The following is a 22,190-nucleotide window of genomic DNA, read 5'->3' on the forward strand; positions in this document are numbered from 1 at the left end:
GTTTGATGCGCGTGCTGCAATTAAAAATCTAATCGTGATTGCCCTTAAATCATATCTATACCAATTTATAAAGCTTACTATTTTTTTATTTATACGCGCTAATCTCAGGAACTACTTAACTGATTTTTCTTCACTAATAGGAAGCTAGATTACTCCTAAGTGCTATAGTGCTTTTTTATTCCACGCGGGCGGAGCCGGCGGCAAAAGCTAGTCATTAATAAATAGGTACCACATGCGCGAGAGAAGAATAATAACACGTAATATTAATAAGGACGTTTACTTGGATGTATGACCTTGGCTGGATGTAAGTGATTTTATAGATAATATTTGATTCGTCAAACTCTGTCCATAACAGGGATCCCCCTCTGTTAAATGTTGTAAGTAATTAGATGTAAGAATGATAAAATTATTGCGCTTTAGAAAAGTTGTAAAGAAAATACCTACAACTTGTATCAACTACGTAGCGGCGTCTTATGTGATTCGAATTTTAAATTTGGCGGTTTATTTGTTAAAAAGACAGGCATTCTTATATAATTTAATTAATCTTAATATGTAGATACTTATCATAGCGTCACAGATTACAGTATTTCACCATATTGCAATCGAAAGTCAACAGTAGATCATTTCGTTTCTTTGACAAAACGTCCTTGAACCCGAAACAAGCACGAATGATTTTACGCTCTTTTCAGTTAAGTTACGGTACATATTCCCATGTAGCTCCAATATTTGGGGTTACGCGAAATATCGAGGCCGCTTTTTGCTTTGTCGAATTCATAACTTTTTAACGATGTTTAAGAAAAACAAAACGTTTTTATTAGAATAAAGTATGTGTATGTACTACCTAGGTTCTTAATTTTATTTATAGACTAATACAAGCCACGTCGTTATATAAAAATAACACGCGTTGCACATACACGTATAAGGTGCTCTTATCTAAAAAGACATTCCTATTTAGCATTGTATGTTTGTAGTAGTTAATTTGGCTAGATAGCAGGAAGGTCGAAAATAACTCAAAAAAATATTTACGTACACAAATGCTTAACTCTATTCTACTAATACACTATCGAATTATTAGTTCAATACTCATACTTATTAACATTCCTTCGCAAATACGTCCGATCACAGCGAAGTCTGTCATACAAATGGAATAACGATCGAAATATTCCGCCCCGCATGCGCTCCTCATGTTGCCACGGGCGTGCTAGAGCGAAACATACTGTCATCGTATCCATTGCACTCATAGAACCGCGGCCATGTCAGTTCTGCCCGCGCGAGGTGCGTTTTCGCCATTTTGTATTTGAGTGTCGACGAAAAATGTTCAGTGGTCGCTTGACATTCGTGACCGTGGAAAAGTGCGTAGTTTTATTTTAGTTCTCGAATAATCTACTGTTGTAGTAGTGAATTAAAATGGAAACGACAAACATGGAGAAAAAACCAGGTAAATATATTGCGGTCAGTCATTTTACAAGCAGCTGCTAGGCGGTGCGGACGTGTAAACTCCATTGACTCACAATACGAACTGAGGCGCGCGGCGTTCACTGCTGAGTATTATGTATAAATATGTTTTCATATTGTTAATTTTATTAATAATGCCACTACAGAATTTATGTGTAATAATAATATAATGTAGTGTTTTGTACAAATTATTTTTAAATTTTTTGTTTTGTTTATTTGAGAATTTTAGCTGTAAATAAAGGCGTGTACCTATTCTCTTTCGAATTCGTATTCTTTATTTTCATGTGTAGTATGATTTATTAGGTATTTATCCTAAATTAATAGTTGTAAAATGTCATTGGGTATAACAACTTAATTTTTTTTTATTAAATCCTCTTTGATAAATAATAACATGGATTATTATATTATATATTTTTTTTCCTAATATCGTCGTGTTACATGTTTAATAATATGACATATGTTTTTCTTTTATTTGATAAATCGTTAGTAAATTTAGTTTAATTCTGCTAAGCCGTTATTTTTTTATTGCTAACAAATATCAAAGATTATTAGTTAAAATGTGAGCGGCTAAGGAAAAAGAAACAAACAAAGAAAATATTATATTCAAAAATAAATCTTTGGTATCTCTGCCAATTTCTATGTATACCCACAATAAAATTAAAAAGTGGGTAGATACATTTTGTAAATTATATTGTTTCGATTTTCGTTCCATGCTTTAGATATTTTTCTATGTTAACGTAGATTAACTTATAAATAAACAAAATTATTAAAAATGATAATGTTTGTCGGTAGAATTACCAATAAGCTAGAATATAGATCATAGACTCTCAAACTTTTTTGTCTACTGCCCATTTTGAGAATTATTTTCTACCGCCACCCTTAATTACTTGATTTAAATATACCTATCTACCTAATGTGTCATGAATCTTCTCCTTTTTCAGAGTTAAAAAATATCTGTACTAATACATGAAACTAAAGAGATTGTATTTTTGATCGCGCTAAACTTGGAAATGACTAAACCGATTTTGATTTTTTTTACAAATAGGAAGCTAAATTACTCCTGAGTGCTACTTTTTATCCCGGGAAAGTATAAAACGGGAATTTTATCTTGGGGAAACTTCTAGACGTGGGCGGATCCACAGGCAATAGCTCGTCTTTAATAATAATAAAAATCCGAAAGTGAGTGTGTTTGTTAAGCTTTCACGGAAAGATTACTGAACGGAATAAGTAAAGTTTGCTATCAGTTCATCAGTTCCCAATTCTAGACCTTTAACGCCCCCCTGAATGCCTTTAACGCTCACCAGATGGCGTTGTTGCCCACTTTGAAAACTTCTGAGGTAGATTAATAAATTACTAACGTATATCTTAACGTATACTTAAGTATTTAAAGGAAACAATGACTATAATTATATTATCTTTATTTATTTTTATCACTTAGTGTTGCTACTGCTCTGCTTGTCTTACATGCCCCGGATGACCTTTCTCGGATTAAAATTACCAAGAACTTTCTGAGATATAATGGATTTTATATTAATCCGGAACATGGTCTGCCATATGAAAAATTTCATACAAATCCGTTCAGCGTACGGCGTTTCTTCCAACAAACTACCAAACTTCTTTATAAATATTCTCATTTGTATACTAAATTTAAGATACAACATTTTTGCAATAATGAAATAAAGTGTCGATATACAAAATTATTACATACCTACCTAACAATAAGATAATATCGGTAAATATATTTTTTAGTTGAATGCTTCGTTCTACGATATTATTATTAGCGTTTGGTGAGGACCCGTCCACCATGTTTAATTTCTAAACACCATCTGAGAAGCAAGTGAGCGCTACGCCATTGTGAGTTGGCTCGCGGCAAGGGCGCGTGTCGCATGCGGCGTGAGTCATAGATAATAGTCTGCTTGCGCGGGTGACATACCGCCACGGTTTCAGTGTTGCCATAATATAAAAAAAAATACTATAAATTTTTATTAAGGATTTTTGAAAGTGTTTCATCATTTAGTATATAATGAATACGTAGCGTGTAATGTAAACACAGTGGTTGGTACAGACTTCCCAGACAGGTCCGATTTCTTATCGTCAGTTTAATAATGAAATGCAAAAGTAATAGTAACTTTCAGTCAAGAGTTTTGTAGATTTACTGTTGCAAAAACAGGAAAAAATTAAACTAAGTTTTTTTGTTGATGCTACAGTCATTTCCATTTTGCTTTTATGAAAAGTTATTCGCAAATATGCCAGATCTTTGCGACTCTTATATCAACTTGATACTCGTGAGTCAAATATACAGAACAGGATCCTTTAGCACAAAAAAGCATTTCGCATAAATTAGCCATTTCATTGATAAGAGTATTTTACAAAATCTGGGCATGCAGGTCTTAATAACCTAAAAATGATACATACATACATAACATCACGCATTTTATCCCCGAAGGGGTATGCAGAGACGCAACTAGGGCACCCACTTTTCGCCAAGTATGTTCCGTCCCATGATGTGATAGGAGGCGAGCCTATCGCCATATCGAGCACAAATTCCAGACTCCGGGCTGATACTGAGCAGAAAAACCCAAATATCACTTTGCCCGACCCGGGATTCGAACCCAGGACTTCAGAGCGCTATTGTACCGGACATGCAATACAACTACGCCACCGAGGCAGTCAAATGATGGGTCTCCTTAAATGTATATCTTAATAATTTCTACGGTGAGGTCCTTGACCTTGCTGCCCCATCTTAAAAATCCACCTGTATAAGGGCTCTTGACCTACTAACGTCTTAAATATTACTATTTTTTTGAAACGTGCGAAGTCGGGAGTCTTTATGGTACAATAGCAGGATAAATAGAGCGCTTGCTTAATAATAAGCGTCTATGTTTATAAATAATAGTTACAAGGATAGTATTAAGGATTTAGAATAACATACAATTGTGGTATCTAATAAATATCTTAAACATTATGTTTAAAATTCCACGTCGTGACTTATCTGCTCATGACTTTAACCTATCTGCTTCTTCAAGAGAATGAAGTTGACCAATCAGAAATCTAGAAAGAGAACTACTGGCTGTAAAATCACTTGATTTCTTCTTCTCTCTGCTTCTAAGCATATATTTTTTATTTGATAAAAATAAATGACGAAATGTACAAGCCAGTCGCCTTATAGTGCCTACTATAGCTACCAAAAAACAATAACAACAATATTGGACGGAGATCGATCCCTGAGACATTAAATGTCAGTCTCAAAAAGAAAAATAATGAACATTGACTAGAGTGCCCTTCAAAATGAAACACAGGGCTTGTACAATGCTTGGTGGCAGGAATAGACATTACATTACCCATTTAATCAGGTTTTCACCTATAAAGCTTCATCTACAAGTCCAATAACAGCTGAATAATGGCGTTCAGTTCATTCTCTTTCTTTGAGATGGGGATGGATTCATGACCTTGAATATATTAGCGGGATATACAAAGAATCAGCGATACTGCAAAGGAGCATAGCTGCATAATATAAGAATCCTGTTACCTGGTAAACTATTGAGTAAATGTTGCCCCTCTCGCTTTTAACTTGTTAAATAGAAGTACGAGATTTAAAAAAGTCGAGCACAAAGAGCTCTAAGATTATATAATTCGGACATTGGGAAGATTGTCTTACAACAATTTTGTGCTTATGTGATTGTTACTCAATCTACTATGAAATAGGAAAATATCACCGTGAAATACTTTAAATTATTCCATGTCATGATTGTCACATTTTTAATGCGAAAATTAGCATATTTTCAGTAAATATATTATTTTTGTATTAATAAATATCCATGTAAAATACTTCATATTTTTTCCATGTCATGATTTACACGTTTTTAATGCGAATATTAGCATATTTTCTGTTAATACATTATTTTTGTATAAATGTCGTAGGACGCTGTGCCATCTTGTCATACGGACATTTCAAATAAGACAGCGACTTCTTACCAATTGGTAATAACTTTTGGAGCAATCATTTGGCCCTGATGTCCGGTCTATAACTAACCCCCTTATTCATAGACGTTTTTTATCTAACGACCGAGTAAGGCTGTGATAACAAGTCTGTTTCTCTGTGCTGACGGCATGGCAGTCTTCGCAGTGCGTAGACGTAGGGCCGTTGTGATTGGCTAATATTGAAATACAACAATAATCACCAATCACAACGGCCCTATTTCTATTTCTCCGTGCCGTTGGGCACTGAGAAACAGGCTTGTTATCACAGCTTTACTCCGTCCTTAGATAAAAAACGTTTATGAATAAGGGGGTTACTATATAGTCTGTCTTTAGTCGTGCACAATATAGTGTTGTAATGTCAATGGTTTATTGTGTCTGCCAGATTGCCAAGACGTTGTATTTGTAACATGGAAAAAAAATTATAAAATCTATTGATTTTAATTTCAGGGACTTTTTTTGGATCACAAAATTACTATTTTTGTTTGTAAACGGTGTTGCCATCCTAGTACGTATTATTTGTATTTCGAACATGAAACCTCTTTATTAAAATCTGTATCACATTTTCCTGACGAAGTTTTTACGTCCCAGTACTAAGTTTTATTTTCGTTTGCAAAAGAAATTTTTGTCCGAAACATAAAGTATATCGAAATTGCCCAAAAATCTCTAAATTTTGTATAGAATATTCATGAATTTTAAAAATCGGGGAATATAGATAAATCTATATGCCTGGCATCACTGATTGTGTCACTGAGAATAAATTTTGTGTTGCCATACGTGAAATACTTTCTTTGTGGTCGATTTTTTTCTTCGGTAGTTTTAATCATGTTTATGTAATGATTCCTTTATGTTACCGATTATCTCAAAATCTGCTGAAGGGATTTTTATAAAATTTGGTATGGAGATAGTTTTAGACCCTGCATTCATGATCTTTCAATTATTCTACCCTCAATAGTGGCGGGTAAGGGTTTCACGTTCTGGCTTCAGTCTGTATATTACTTTCTATCCCGGAAAAATATAAAGCGGGATTTTTAATCCGGTAAACTCCTTTACGCAGACGAAGCTGCGAGCAAAACCTAGTACACAGTAAAAATAAGAAAAATATGTCTGATCGAGTATGAATTAATTTATAAGTCCCACATATCTTAATAAACCTGATTTTTTCCTGTTTCGGACGTTGTCCTAGTGCTAATCCTTTAGAACAATGACACGCAATCCTTATTAGAGCTATGTGGATTCCGTTCTACAGAGATGTATATTGAGAGTTTTATCATTAAAGCTTATTACAGCTTTTATTATATACTCTATATTTATAATACAGTACACAAGAAAATGGGTAAGATTACAGCGAATCTACTGTTATTACATGGCAACACTGCTCACAAGTACCGAAAGGTATGATTACGTTCCGTTTCATGTAAAATTTCATATTACATTATACTCTAAACAATAAAGCAAACAAATTGTGAATAAAAAATATAGGCACCAGTTTCGGACATTATAATGAGTGTTGATTACTTATAATGTAAACGCCGTGTAGAAATTAAATAAAACTATATACTAATATATAAAGCTGAAGAGTTTTTTTGTTTGAACGCGTTAATCTCAGGAACTAGTAAACCGATTTGGTTTTTTTTTTTCACTAATAGGAAGCCACATTGCTCCTGAGTGATATAAGGTGCGTTGGGGTTAAATCGGACGCTTTTTCAACGTGTTAAACAGTGTTCTCGAAATATTTTTTTTACTAGAATTATTAACTTAGCTATATATTATGAAATTTACTAAATGGTATATATTTTTTAAATTTCTTAAATATAACAGTTAATGTTTTATAAGGCTTTGAAAAAGTACCATACTTTTAGAAATGTGTGAGAAAGATAGGACCTTCACAGGTTTAGTTCGGACTACTCTCTAAAACCGTCTATGTTAAAGGTATTCTAAAATCTATATAAAGAGTAAATTCTGATCTAGATAGTCATTTATAAACATTCAAAAAATTTAATAAATTTCGTAAGAGATTTTTAGAAGCGAACTTTGTTTTTTTAATATTTCTAGGCATACGATTTTACCCCTCATGATTGACACTGTAGATATTTTTAAAAATATTCGAAGAAATAGTACATGCACGTGTACATAAATAACAAATAAACAAAATTGATCATTCACCTGAGCTAATAAAAAATACGTAATTATTGAATTCAGACCTTTTCGTGTATAAATTTTGACACAAACTTGCAATATTTTATAAGTGCTAGATCGAACGATTTTCATCCGCTCTTTAACGACAAATAATTGTGTGCGTAAAGATCGGATCTCAGGGAATATAGGTGTTTCGACAAATTTGAATAACCAAGTCACAAGATTTATTTCGTTTACGATACTGTATAACTTCAAAATTAAATGAAAACAGTAAATACTACATTTAAATTAGGCAAATTCTTGCATGGGGTTAATCCGGATCTGCCATGGAACGACGAAATACTGATATTCTGTTTGTTGGCACCGTAAACATTATTTACTTGACAGAATCATTTATGTGAACTAGTAGAACGCAGGGAACAATATGGGGTCGCAGGTAGTGTTGTCTAGAAACAAAAATTATAACTCAATTGCAAGTTATTTGATTTATACGATGTTACACCTCCTACAATTTTACCCCAACGCGCCTTAGATTACATTTATTCCGGGAAAATATTTATCTCAGAAAAACTTACTTACGCTGGCGAAGCCACAGGCAAAATTGAAGTTTTCCGGGATAAAAATCCCGTATTATATTTTTATGGAATAGACAGTAGCCTATATCCTTCCCAGCGTCTTAAACTATCTTCGCACCTACCAATTTTCATATAAATCCTTTCCGTAGATTTTAAGAAAATCGATCACATACAGATAGACAGCTTTTGGCGACTTTGTTTTATGATATGTATAGATAATGTTATTTATTTATTTAATGCTCGACATCTGCTTTTTTACATTTAATTACGAGACAGCTTACCGTTCGCCTGATGGTTAGCGATACATCCATAACAGTAGAAACACCATCCAACACCTTGAATTACAAAATATTGTTAGGTATTCCATTGCGCTCGCCATCCTGAGACGTGTGATGTAAAGTCTCATTATGTCCGGTAGTTACACTGGCTATAATGTCCTTCAAACTGGAACACAAGAGTGCTGCTGCTTGGTGGCAAAAATAGACATTGCGGTGGTACCTACCCAGGTGGACTCTTACATATGAGATACCACCAGTGAAAAGTATTTTCGTTTTAATTAAACATGATTCCATTTTAATATTCTATATCTCCAGAACCCGAAATGGGCCAGTTAGACAAGTTCAAGCGTCGGTTGATACGGTCGGTGGCGTGGATGCTGATCCATCAGAAGATTCCCGAAGCAGATGTCTGGAAAGAAATGAAGAAGGTTATGGGATGCGACTGCCGCCAGTTATGGTAAGTTTATAACGCGCGTATTCAAAAACTTTACTCAGGCGCGTAATAGGTAATACTCATTGACGTATATTTTATAGACACGGATGTTCATATAAACTATTTGTTCAAAATCTGAACTAAAATGGCAACAAAACCTCACTCTTATAACTTATTTATTCATTTGAACAACAAATAATTTTACTTATTTGACATATTTTTTATTCACACCCAGGTTCACAATTAGACTCGAGTTCTTATATTATGAGCGCCGCTTCGTACGCAACCACAAGCTGTCAATGTTGAAATCATACTAAAGTTAGGTGCACGGATTGCAGTACAGTTGAGTCGAACATAATGAGTGTACGAAACGCCAGATCTAGTACGTAGTACATATATATCGACGGTGCTACTCAATTTCGCTGTTAAGTTGAGACGCTTTTAAATTAAAGTCAGTATCTTAAGATCGTCGTTATTTAATAAACATCTCATACGATATCTTAAGTTACAACATATGACGGATTTTGACAGCTGAGTTATGATAATTAAACAGCGTCGACTCAGCTGACAGGAGGCTCTCAATGACAAGTCAAATTTTGCTTATTAAATAGGCCATCTCAAATGTCTACTTAAGATTCTACTTAAAGATAACACTAGTTTATTGATAAGGCTCTTATAGCTAGTAGATTAGCTAGGCTAGGGCTTATGTCCTCACCGGTGAGAATCGCAACGCATTATCCTTTTATTTCCCCATACCTGCTAAGCGAAGCTTGTTACTTTGTTTTACCTTATTCCTTGTATTCCTTATTATTCAAGTCTCTAATTTAAAATATATGTCGAATTACCGTCTCCTCGGACATTTGTAATATTAGTAAGGTAATTATTAATCAAAGCGGCGATAGCCTAGTTGGGTATGGAACGGACTGCGGAGATGAAATCCGTTGGTTCTTAACCCAAGGGCACACACCTCTGATATTTCTAAAATTATATGTATCTTATTTGTGAATTTTCGTTTGCTTTAACGGTGAATGAAAGAATCGTGAGGAAATTTATTAGTTATTTCTATAATTCCAACAGGGAGCACATGAAGTCTCTCACACAGAAAAAATTGAGGCGTTTACTGGTAGCTGAAGATAAGTTCACCTGCATACCAGATATAGCTCGCATGTCGCTCACAGACTGGCAGTTGTACGACCAGGTGCTGGTACATGAGGACCTGGACGTTATAGGATTGGTGAGTTGATTTATTATAAACAGGTTTTGTGTAAGTAAATATCTGGTAACCTGTACTTGGCCAGCACTTTGCATGCATAAGCCAGGTGAAAGATCGAAATAGTTTCAGTGAGAGCAGGCCTCTGGAAACCCGTATTTGGCCTGCGCCCTACCAGGCTAAGTGGACGAAGACCGAAACAATTTTAGTGGTAGAGGATGCCCGTGCAAGTTAGTATGGTATACTAAAATGCTTGTATTATTCTTTATCTATACTTATAATAAATCTGTAGAGAGGTCAATTCTGTACATGAAATATATTTCCAATATAACTATCAGGGGGTGATTAGGGATCGATACTGATGCCAAAAATGCAATTAGTAAAATTTTTGTCTGTCTGTCTGTCTGTCTGTCTGTCTGTCTGTCTGTCTGTATAACCGTTATAGAAACAAAACGAATCGACGGATTTTATCGAAACTTGGTACAATTATTTGTCATACTCCTGTGCTGGTTATAGTATACTTTTCATCACGCTACAATTAATAGGAGCAGAGCAGTGAAGGGAAATGTTGGGAAAACGGGAGAAGTTACTCCATTTTTAAGCTTCCGTCGCGTGTGCAAGCTTAATGGTTAAAGCTACACAGAAATCATGTATGACGGAAATGTTCTCCTTAAAATTATGTAAAAATATCCCACGACAGCATATGTCTATCTTTTATGGTTGACTCACAATGACACGTGTAACTCCCGATAGCTTAGCAGTTCGAAGCTTTCTCATTATATTTGTTTACTAATCTTAGGAACTATCGGTCCAAACTGAAAAATTATTTTTGCGTTGGATAGCCCTTTATTTGTGGATTGCTATAGGCTATATATCATCACGCTATACCCAATAGGAGCGGAGCAGCAATGGCTAATCTCTGGAACTACCGGTCCAAACTGAAAAATTCTTTTGCGTTGGATAGCCCTTTGTTCGTGGAGTGCTCTAAGTTATATATCATCACGCTATGACCAATAGGAGCGGAGCAGTAATGGCTAATCTTAGAAACTACCAGTTTGAACTGAAAAATTCGTTTTGTGTTGGATAGCCCTTTATTTGTGGGGTGCTATAGGCTGTATATCATCACGCTATGACCAATAGGAGCGGAGCAGTAATGAAACATGTTACAAATACGGGGACAATTTATTCGTTTTGAGAGCTTCCGTTGCGTGCGCTGCGTAAACGGTTAAAGTTATGTAACAATGATGTATGTCGGGATTATTCCTCTTAAAAAAGTTCTCAAAAATATATTATAAAACAAAGTCCCCGCTGCATCCGTTTGCCTGAACGTCTTAAACTCAAAAACTACCCAACGTATTAAGATAAAATTTGGTATGGAGACAGTTTGAAACCCTGGGAAGAACATAGGCTCCCGGGAAACTACTACTTTTATAATGGAAAACTTTAGCCTGAAAAACTTTATAACGCGGGCGGAGCCGCGAGCAAAAGCTAGTTCATAATATATCTGCTGAATGCCACGGTGGTGTAGTTGTATTACCGTACGACTACAGTGCGGAAGTTCTGGGTTCGAATTCCGGGATCAGCCAAAAATTATTGTGACTATTTTTCCATCTTAAAAATTATTCAGCCCCAGTTCTAAGTTAGTAAGTCGGCGAGGTGATACCTCAGTGCCTCGGAAAGCACGTAAAGCCGTTGGTCCTGCACTTGATCTTTCTCCGGTCATGTCGGATTGCCGTCTCACTGGACTATGAGAGTGAAGGAACAGAGAGTGCACCTGTGTATTGCGCACGCACTTGTGCACTATAATATCTCCTTCGTGCCTGGCTGATCTCCGCCGATATTGGCCGGCGACGCCAAAATTTGGCTAGGAGAGTTTCCTTCAATATCTATCTGCTGAATCAAGTACAATTTATCCAATTGAAAACCATCAATACTTCATAAGACTAAAGGCCTTTCCGACCGCCTTCAGACTGCAACGCTGCAGGCGCACTAGCGTTATTATAGGCTATATTCAAACCGAATTCAGTATTGAACCTAGCACACCAAGGTTCACAGCTACAGCACGCTACAGCTAAACCAATGAGGCGATTAATGAATATGTTTGTAACCAGCACACAATGGACCCCTACAAGCCTGACAATAAGGTTCTGATAGACCTGTTCGGGCTGGTGCAGCGATTCGATGTAGAGACGAAGTCGGGTGAGGAGTTGGCCGACGCGTGGACAGCGGCCACTGTTTATTATAATACACAGTAAGTTTTACGATAAGTACTTATAAGTATTATATAAAGTCGCAGGTCCACTTCCGAAATACACACCTCTGTTCCAACACTGATGTGGGTGCCCAGCGTTGGGTTACCACCCAAGCGAAGCCGCGACGAACACTTGGTTAAAATATATCGACCAAATAAAACAAATTACAAACCGCGCGGAAAAATTCAAATTACTTTGAAATGTCCCTTTTAAGCCTCGTTCTTCCGCGCACAGAGCATCGCTTAGATCCGTGATGTCGATAGTGACGTCACGGCATCTACAGACGGCCTCGCGCCCAATCATTTTATTGCGGTCGAAAAAAGTGTGATATCTTCGTAATTTTTTACGTTAATCAGAAAGTAAATCACCATGATTTATAAAAAATCTCTATGATTTATGTGATTATAAAAACAAAATAAAAAAATTCAATCTCCTCATTCATATACTAACCTTCACCTGCTTAGTGGTATTTTCGTAGGGTTTGGAGGTACGTATGAAATATTGGAACCTCGCCACCGCCCGACACCCCATGATTGCAAACAATACACCCATTTAAAATAAACTATATAGATCCTTTGAAAAAGAAACGTTTCCCGCCAATTTTATACTTATACTATCGCATAAAATATAAACAAATTAGCTCATATCGTGCCCATATTCCAGAGGACATCAGTGCTCCCCCATGCTGCTGCAGAAGCGATGGTATCAGCTAAAATTTGAGACTCGTCGCCGGTTTTACGAATACTGGCACTCGTACCGCGGCAACGAGAAGATGTTGACCAAAGCCGAGCAGTACCGACCCACAATATTACAAAGGACTATGGCTAGACGGTAGGTGTTCAATAGGGTTGCCACATTATAATAAAGTATTGTACGTAATTTCGTGTAAAAGGGTAGTTGACATCTTTTTTTAAAATACATTTACAACACATTATTTACATCAACAATGTAAATCAATCGGAAAAAGAATTTTAAAAATCCACGCAGTTATAAATAAGTTATAAGCTTTGAAATTTGGTGGACAGGGAAGCTGTCAAATTACAGTAATATTGAAATGTGACATCACCGAATGCCACCGGCCATAAACCTGCGTGAGTGAGAAAGGGACAGCACGACAACCCCACCACGCCTCCACTTTTGCTCACAATATTTAAATTTGAATGAATAACTGCTTCATTTTTCATATTTTTTTCTGTTACATATAAAATAATAAACTAAATCAATCATAGGAAACTTTCCCATTGTATATACTTTATGAGGGCAATAAAGTAAAAGAATGCCTTATTTGGCATGATTTGATTTTTCTGAGATTGTTCGTTAGAATTTTTACGTAAAACAACAGCAACTAATGCTATAGAAATGGGAGCAAGTATTAAATAATTGTGACATTTTAATTGTATGCATTAATTTCATTTTGGAATAGATAACCTCCTCCTTTTCAGTCGGTTAAAAATATTATTCATTTCCCAACAAAGATTGTCTGATAGTACATTTAAAAAACAAGTGTTGAACATGAAATGAGTTGGGCTGGATTAATTCTATTTACATTACCTAAAATCTGACTGTATTTTGTCCAGCTCTGTAAATTTATAAAGGGCTGGATAAAATACATACTTATCAGTAGCGTAGCTTGCCAAAGAGGGGTCCTATATCTTTTGTTGGGGGCTTCAGGGCAGTGCGAACTTTGGGCGCCTACTTAGTTTAATGTAGGTATGGGTCAAGAGGGACCCCAAAGCTCGGAGGCCCCGTATCACTAATACGGCTGATACGGCGGCAGCTACGCCCTTGGTACTTACGTAAAATCCTTTTTTTTTAACATCTGTACGGATAATGGTTATCACTCTCGATGCCTTCACAACTAATGTAATTAGAATGATTAAGAAGTTGCTAAGCGACACAGCGAGGTATTTACAGTGTATTTATTTACAATTTCCAGATTTCCAGAGATCATAATTGAAAAGTTTCCAGATTGGGAAACTAGTATTGAAGAAAGTCGCATCATTCTACCTGCCGATTTTGTGAGTATTTTTATACGAACTAGCAATATTAAAAGAGCATATCTGATGAGTGATTGGACTATCATTTGATGGTCATGATCATGGGATGGGATTGCCAGGTAGGCAGCAAGAGGCGGATGCTGCTTACCATCAGGCGGACCGCTTGCTCGTTCGCTTACAAAGCAGTAGCGTAGCTTGCCATATAGGGGCCTAATATCTATATTTGTTGAGGGCTCTTCAGGGCAGTGCGAACTTTTGAGTGCCCGCTTAGTTTAATGTATGCATGGGCCAAGAGGGACCCCAAAGCTCGGGGGCTTAGTATAACTAATACGGCTGATAGAGCGGTAGCTACACCCCTGATACAAGGGCATTAAAAAAATGGTAAATGGTCACCTGTCATCGGCATATCGACGGGTGTAAACCAAATTGACTTAAGCTACACATACTTCAGTCCACTTATATCCCCCATAATATTATTGTAATCAATTATAATATTCATTTCACGATATAAGTAATTATTGTCGTACAACTCCCAATATTCTCGCTATATTATTTTACAAAGACATTTCATATTCAAACGACTATTAGAAGCATACACATTGCAATAATTGAAATATTACTGGCTCATTTTTTTAACAAATTTTTAAGCAATTCTCGCAGGAGTGCTTCTTTTGTATTAACCATTACATAATATATAGAATAATGTACAAAATCAAACTTAGGACCGTGCGCTATTAGCTTGATCTCCGACACATTTATGTGACGATTAGCATTAACTCAGCAGTTGTTAAAAAGGTCCTTAACATTTAAGAATGGTGCTGCTATAGTAGGCACGTTTCCTAGTCCTAAAGATACTTCGATGAGTAATTATAAAAATTAAATGACGTCGTCGACGTCCCGACGTTTTGGAGATTGCAGCCTTTATGGTCACGTAGGAGACGTCGGAAGAAAAGTAAAATATTAAAACCGCGATAAAATCCGAGAAGTAGTTTAATTTTAATGTCTTACATTCGCGGAAACAAGAAATCTTTAGACGAATTATAATTTTTAATTATAAAAGGTATTTTTTATTTACAGGAACGCAGAAAGAATATTAAAGTTTTACCACAACCTAATGCCGGTAAGTAAAGTACATACTTATATAAAAAAAATACAGGGATTATGACCCCTATCGTATCATGGGGCGTATATTATATTTATTAATATAATAAATTGTTTCGTTATATTTCAGAAAATTCACCAGACATAATCGTCCTGGAACCAAACATAGAAACAGTAGATTTGCTGCAGGACTCTGATTCGGACGAAGAAAACGGCCAAGAGGATACTGATGTTAACAATGATAAAGATGATAACAATCCAGTCACAGAGGTAAAAGTTAAAGTTGAACCAGAAGATTCCGATGTAGATTACACAGAAAACGAGGAACCGAAAAAAACTGACTTAGCTATGGCGGGTGTGGTTGCCGAAGAAACACTTTTCGATAACATCGATGATGATGATATCATTGAATTGACAGCAGAGGAAGACAGTATAAAAACGATTGCCAGCAGCTTTGAAAATGGAATCATCAATGATGAATGTGCTGCCGAAGAAAATACTGATACAGATGGGTTATTTATTCCAAAAATAACAAACGTTTTCGGCAACGTTAATATGACAGACGAGACATTGTCACTCATAGATAATTTAACAAAGACCGCCCCATGGCCTGCGAATGTATCTGAAAGTAATGAAGAAAATAATGATGATTCATCAAATAAAGCGAAAGAAGTCAGCGATGGGCCAGTGTGCTTGGCCATTGATATTGAAGATCCTATCGTTGACTCCGATGATAAGGTTGAAGTAATCAATGGAAATGATTTAAAAGAAACACTTATTACGGACGTATCTCCTATTATATTAAACACAGTATCTCTCAAACCAAATAGTGGAGATGCAGTATTATCTAGAATAACTGAAAATTTAATATCAGTAAAGAAGGACACAAACAAAACTGATAATGTAGACGTTAGAACACTACAATTCGGTAATATAGATCTGTCGACATTTGGGGAGATTTCGGAGGATGTCAACTTTGCTGACGATGGAATTGAACTCGTTGATGATGGTGTGGCGGATATTGATCAGTCTATATTTAAAATTAAAGATGGTACGTGTAAATATTTATTGCAGTCTTTTCATGAAATATAAACTAACAGCTGAAGTGTTAGTTATAATCGTTATTATAATACTAGCGTCGTAATTTAGGCTTAATATAAATTTTAATATTATACCAGAGAATTTCTCTATAGGAATTTTGAGGGGGTGTGAAGTCTATCAATCCGCATTAGGCTAGCGTGGTGGACTAACGCCTAATCCCTCTCGGTAGTAGAGTAGGCCTGTACCCAGCAGTTGGACTGTATAAAATACAGGACTGATATATATTATTCATACATTTTAATACGTATATTTTTCATTACAGGAGATAATAGCGGGGTAACTGAGAATAGCGATGTCACTAGAAATTCCAACGAGAGTCAAGAATTCAAATTGGATGAGAAACTATTTTTAGATCCAGTAGTTTATACAAAGAAATTAAACGACATGTGCATATTGAAGAATAAAGATGTTAATACAATAAATGTTAAAACATTATTAAATAAAATAATACTTGAAAGTAAACCGATAAGCGACAGAAGTGTAGACGCTGAAAAGAAGCGAATTGAGAGACAGAGAATATCACCATCTAGTTACATGTTACAGAAACCAAAAAATCGTAAGTACAATCCAATACAATTGTGTAAGAATCCAGATTTCAATACAAGATTAAAAAGGTTGACTGCTGGATTTCTTAGTTCTTGGCAAAACAGGACTCTACTCAAAGCTTGCAAGCCACTTACCATAGATTTAACAAAGGCTTTTGAATCGAAGTTAATTAACAATACAATATATTTGAAAAAACCTGATAATAATCGTATAATTGAAATTGATGAGGATGAAATAAAAACAACATCTGTAATGCCATCCATAATACCGATCCAAACTTTGATTGATAGTACTAGGTTGGACGATGTTTTAAAGTTAAAAAGTGGATATAGCTCTGATTCAAATTCAGAATCTGAGGCTACTGTTGTAGAAAGGGACAAAGTGATCCACCCTCCGGATATAACGAAAGTTAGGCGAATAAACCAACCATTAGTAACTGCAGAAGTCAAACCTATTCAAACTGAAAATATAAGTAATAGTTTAAACTCAAATAACGTGAATATGAAACCCGAACCTGACGTTAGTACAAATGAAGATAATTTAAATGCTCAGACCTCAAAATCTGAAGAAGCTAAAGAAAGTGAGGAAGAGAACACAAGCACAGTAGGGCAAAAAGCAAGTCTTTTAGCTAAAATGCTAGTAGCTCCGGCTCCGAGTCCAGTGTTTAAGAAACCAATTGAAAATACATTGAATAATAGACAAAATTCGATAACGACTGAACTAAACAGACAAAAGAACCAAAAAAAGGCTGCCACGGGTCCAGTCAAGGGAGTCCGACCATGGAGGCCATCAAGGCCTTCGTGGATTAAAGCTTTTCCCTATCTGGAAGTGAAACATGATGATTTTCTCCTCACAATAGATACTCTTCATAAAATGTTGCATCTGTTTCATGGGAAAAATAATAAACAATCATATTCAAAGTTAAAGAACAAGCAGAAAAAAAAGGTTGAAAAGAAGAAAGAAACGAAACCACCTCAGAAAGAGAAAGAAACTAAGCCAAAGGAGTCAAACGAACCTTCGAAAGAAAAACAGACTTCTAAGAAAGCGCCTCGTCGTGTAGTAACAAAGGTAGTTTATGGAAATTCGCTTTGCTGTTGGGCGCGGGAACAAATTGCCATCCATAATAATGAAACTCGTAAACGTAGAAGGGTGCACGCATGTTTGAATGCTGATAGCTGTAAGTGTTGTTGTAAGGATGATCTAGAAAAATTGATTGCTGTTGACAAAATACGCCCAGACCTTATAGTTCCAGTAACACGTTGGCCGAACTCTGTGCCGCAAAAGGATGATTTACAAAATAATGTACCAGATAATACTCTGTCACAAGCAGAGCATTCACAGGACACGAATGTGCCGACCATTGCCGGCGTTTATTCTCTTAACTCAAGTGCAATTGCAACAAGTGCAGTGCAAGAAGAAATCTCTTTAAATCCTAACACTAGTTTTGCGTCACCAGAGTTGATTAATGAAGTTATTGACCAATCGCTAACTTCACAAAAACCAGATGATGAAAGTATAGATCTAAACATTCCAATTTATGACGAAACTCTTTTAGTCAAGCCTAAAGTAATGCCTAAAATTATTGTATCACCCACAAAGAATAATTACTTAGAATTAGGTATACCAATTCAAGATGTAAGTCGAGTAACAAAATCTTTAATGAGTTTGGGAGCAACTTCTGCAGTTGAACACCATAAACTAAATATACCAATAATTGATGAAACGCAATTAAGTAAAACGTTACTCAAACCCCAAACGACGGCGGCACCTGTGACGCCCGTGGCGCCTGTGACGTCTGTAGGGAATAATTTAAACATACCAATCCGCGACGATACCAAATTGGTAAAACCAGTAATTACAGAGGTTATTGAAGATGACGATGTTGTAGATGTTACTATTAAAATTACCAAAAAACCAACACCCTTATTAGAAACCTATAAGGGACCAGCTAAATTAGGAAAGGAAGATAAAAAGCCAAAATGTACATGTTCAATGAAGAAAACTCTCAATCAAAGGTATAACAAACCAATTGTGATTGATAATATAGACAAACCCATTGTACAAAAAAATGACGACGTAAAAGTTACCGCCGAATCAAGTAATAAGGACAAAGTATTAATTTTAAATAGTAAACAAATGATGAAGATTCCTGTTGGATGTCCTATTTTTTTGGGCACTAATAAAATTCTTTTGACTGACATCAAGTTTCCGAGTTCAATGGAAGAATCAAGCCAAAGCCAAACTAGAAATCCAATTCCGCAATATCCCGCACCTTCGCTACCGTTACCACGAGGAGTTCAGTTAGTGCTACCCCATACTGGCCAATTAACTTACATCATGAAATCCGGATTTGAGCTTAGTCCTGAAGATAAAGCCAGGATGCCGGCACTTTTACAAACAGTTCAAATGCAAATGAATTCAGCAGGGATCACTTCAACAACAGCAGCAACTACGACCGATGGAATTTCAAATGAGGTAGTTGATATATCTGACGATGAAATGTCGTCGACGCCAAAAAATGACAATAATGTTATTTCGACCCCTGCTGCCACATGCGATGAACAAAATAATGGAAACGATAGCAGCCTAAATTCGAGTCTAGAAGAAATAGAAATATCCCAAACCAACACGCTAGTAGAAGAAATATCATCAAATAAAGTTAATGATAATGTACTAACTTCACAAATTCTTCAGAATATCACTCAACTTCCTAGTGATAATAAAGAATGTTCTAAAGATACCTTAAATGTCTCTAATAAAGTCGTAGAACAACCAAATAAAGAAAGTATGGTAAACCCATCTACTAATTCCACGGGTACGGTTCCAATTTTAGATACACGAACTGTCATTGACGCTAATGTAAATAGCGAAGTTAAAAAATCAAGTAGTTATGATAATGTAAATGAAAAAAACGAAAGGGCACCAAGTGCCAAGAAAACAATACTTTCAGATTTAATGGAAATGTCTGGCATATCAGCAGAGGACGCGTTGCCTGTACAAGTGTCTCCTGCGAAAAATGAATGTATCCCTCCACTACATCCGTATATTCCTGGTCCATCGACAAGTTTACCTTCGCCAGATAACACATTACAACTTACCCACGAATTAAATACAGTATCATCATTCGCGCAGCTAAAGTACGCATATCATAATAATGGGAAGTTCTATAAACTAGATTTTGATACTGGCATAGTAGTGCCGATAAACGTTTGTTTAAAGAAAAAACCGCAAAGCTCTACTACCAGTGAGATTCCCACCAGCACCTAAAGAAACTATTGATCTTACTGAAGATGTTGAGTTTTCTGCTGTAAATGATGATACTGAAAAACCGGCTGACGTAAGAGAAGTACCAACTAATAGCCCGTTGGTAAAGTTGTTGAAGTCAAAAATGCATAACGTAAGACCCGTAACGATGTTCAGGACCTTGCAAAGGCCACGAATACTGAAGCAAGTTGACAAGAACAATTTGCCCAATAATCTACAAATTATTAAAACACCTCTCGGCCGCTCGAGGGAGGTACGATTGGCATATATGTCTCCAACAAAACCAAATGTAGAGAACAATGCTCCACATGTTAAGCAAAAAAGAAAATATACACCGGAGGCGACCATAAACTTGAGTCCGAGCGAATCGTCAGACGATGAGCCTCTTATTAAAAAAGTTAAACGAAAACGAGCACAAGAAGCGGAACCTAAATCTAATTTTGTCTTTAATTTAAACAAGGAATTAGACAAACATCCTAATATAGCAAGAAATTTGAGTAAAGGTCCTGAAGATGACCCGACGGCCCTCGTTGAAGATGATATTAGACTATTTGAAGACCCGCCAAGTGAACCATTCCTAATGGAGGATAACGATCTTATCCCTGACGATGCCGGTGAAGAAGATTGCATTTTAGGTGTTTGACCGGCACGTTCTCGGTTTATTAGAATGGTTTTTAATTTTTAGCCATTCTGGAAAAATATCATTATAATTATGGACGCAAATTTTTACGATGATCAAATTCATATGACTGGTGGCAGTCCGGCGGAAAATTCCCTTTTACCAAAAGCGACGAAGTATTTATTACTTCGTTTTATTTAAGTACCTTTTTACCGTGATGACGTGTTAATGTTTTACACGAATAGACTATATTTCGCTTTCTTCGCATTTTATAATAAATGAAGCATAATGATATAACTGTTAAATTTATAATTCACTTACATGTACTATATAGACTCGTGTACCTATAATAGAAATAGTGTTAAAATTGTCAGTAATTGAGTTTCAGTGCCAATTATTGGCTTAAGACGGTGTCCCCATCAAAACGGCTCGCTCACCGTATTTTTAGAAGCTATCTATTCGGAATTTATAAAAGATAAAAATAACTAAACATATATATACTATGGCTACTGAGGTTGTTTAATTTTTTTTTACAATGTGGATATTTTTTCGTTTGTTTCATGATGATAATGCCAATAAATTCATTGATTCTTGTATCTCCTTTTAATGTATAATATCATTTTAAACTTGCCACAAATCTAATAAGGAATATTTGTGTAGTTTCATATTTACTAGAAGACCTAAAATTGATTTTGTGAAGAAATATTTGTATATTTTTGCCGGCAACTCGTGTCGTAAATGTACATGGATCGAATGTGGCCGTTTGCTCGAATGAGGCCTTTATGTAAATAGTACTATTTTTATAGTTCCTTTTTTAGTCCAGTTTGAAGAAAGTCTCAAACTACGTGGCAACTGTTCTGTTCTGAATTTTGAGAACAATGGTGATAAAAGACTAAAAATAGATACAAGCTGATAATTAAAGCATTTTATATATGAATATGTTTGACTTGTAAAGTCTGGATAATTGTAAATATGTCGATGTAATGTCGTGAAGCTCAAACTAAAAGCATTTTGGGGCGTGGATAAACAGCAAAGAATGTTTTGTTATGCACTATATTTACACAGGCATCGTGAAGTCAGTGAAATTTGTCTTGCAAAATAGAACATATTTTATATTTGGAACAGGATTTAAAAAATATATAAGTAATATTTACGTTTCCTCTTTGTTATTTACTTCATGCTGAATGTGTCTCCAACTTTTTTCAATTCGGCAAAATATATGTACCTATTTTAAATCTTTTG

General features: G+C 35.7%; 1 protein-coding gene across 1 annotated transcript; it reads left to right on the forward strand.

The window, feature by feature from the left end:
* Positions 1 to 1,079: 1,079 nt before the first annotated feature.
* On the forward strand, positions 1,080 to 20,332 carry LOC115448409. Its single transcript, XM_037440802.1, has 9 exons — positions 1,080 to 1,438; positions 8,741 to 8,882; positions 9,936 to 10,092; positions 12,180 to 12,319; positions 12,984 to 13,151; positions 14,257 to 14,338; positions 15,395 to 15,437; positions 15,549 to 16,469; positions 16,782 to 20,332. The coding sequence occupies exons 1-9, from the start codon at positions 1,408 to 1,410 to the stop codon at positions 20,330 to 20,332; spliced, it is 5,235 nt and encodes a 1,744-aa protein (XP_037296699.1). The 5' UTR covers positions 1,080 to 1,407.
* The last annotated feature ends 1,858 nt before the right edge of the window (positions 20,333 to 22,190 follow it).

Source organism: Manduca sexta, chromosome 4, assembly GCF_014839805.1.
Source record: "Manduca sexta isolate Smith_Timp_Sample1 chromosome 4, JHU_Msex_v1.0, whole genome shotgun sequence".
In the NCBI taxonomy this organism is placed as follows: domain Eukaryota; kingdom Metazoa; phylum Arthropoda; class Insecta; order Lepidoptera; family Sphingidae; genus Manduca; species Manduca sexta.

Excerpts from the sequence above, each read along its gene's own strand:
- LOC115448409 (XM_037440802.1), top strand. The coding sequence starts at position 1,408 with ATGGAAACGACAAACATGGAGAAAAAACCAG. Across the intron at positions 8,883-9,935 it reads TGCGACTGCCGCCAGTTATG|GGAGCACATGAAGTCTCTCA; the intron begins GTAAGTTTATAA and ends TAATTCCAACAG. Across the intron at positions 10,093-12,179 it reads ACCTGGACGTTATAGGATTG|CACACAATGGACCCCTACAA; the intron begins GTGAGTTGATTT and ends GTTTGTAACCAG.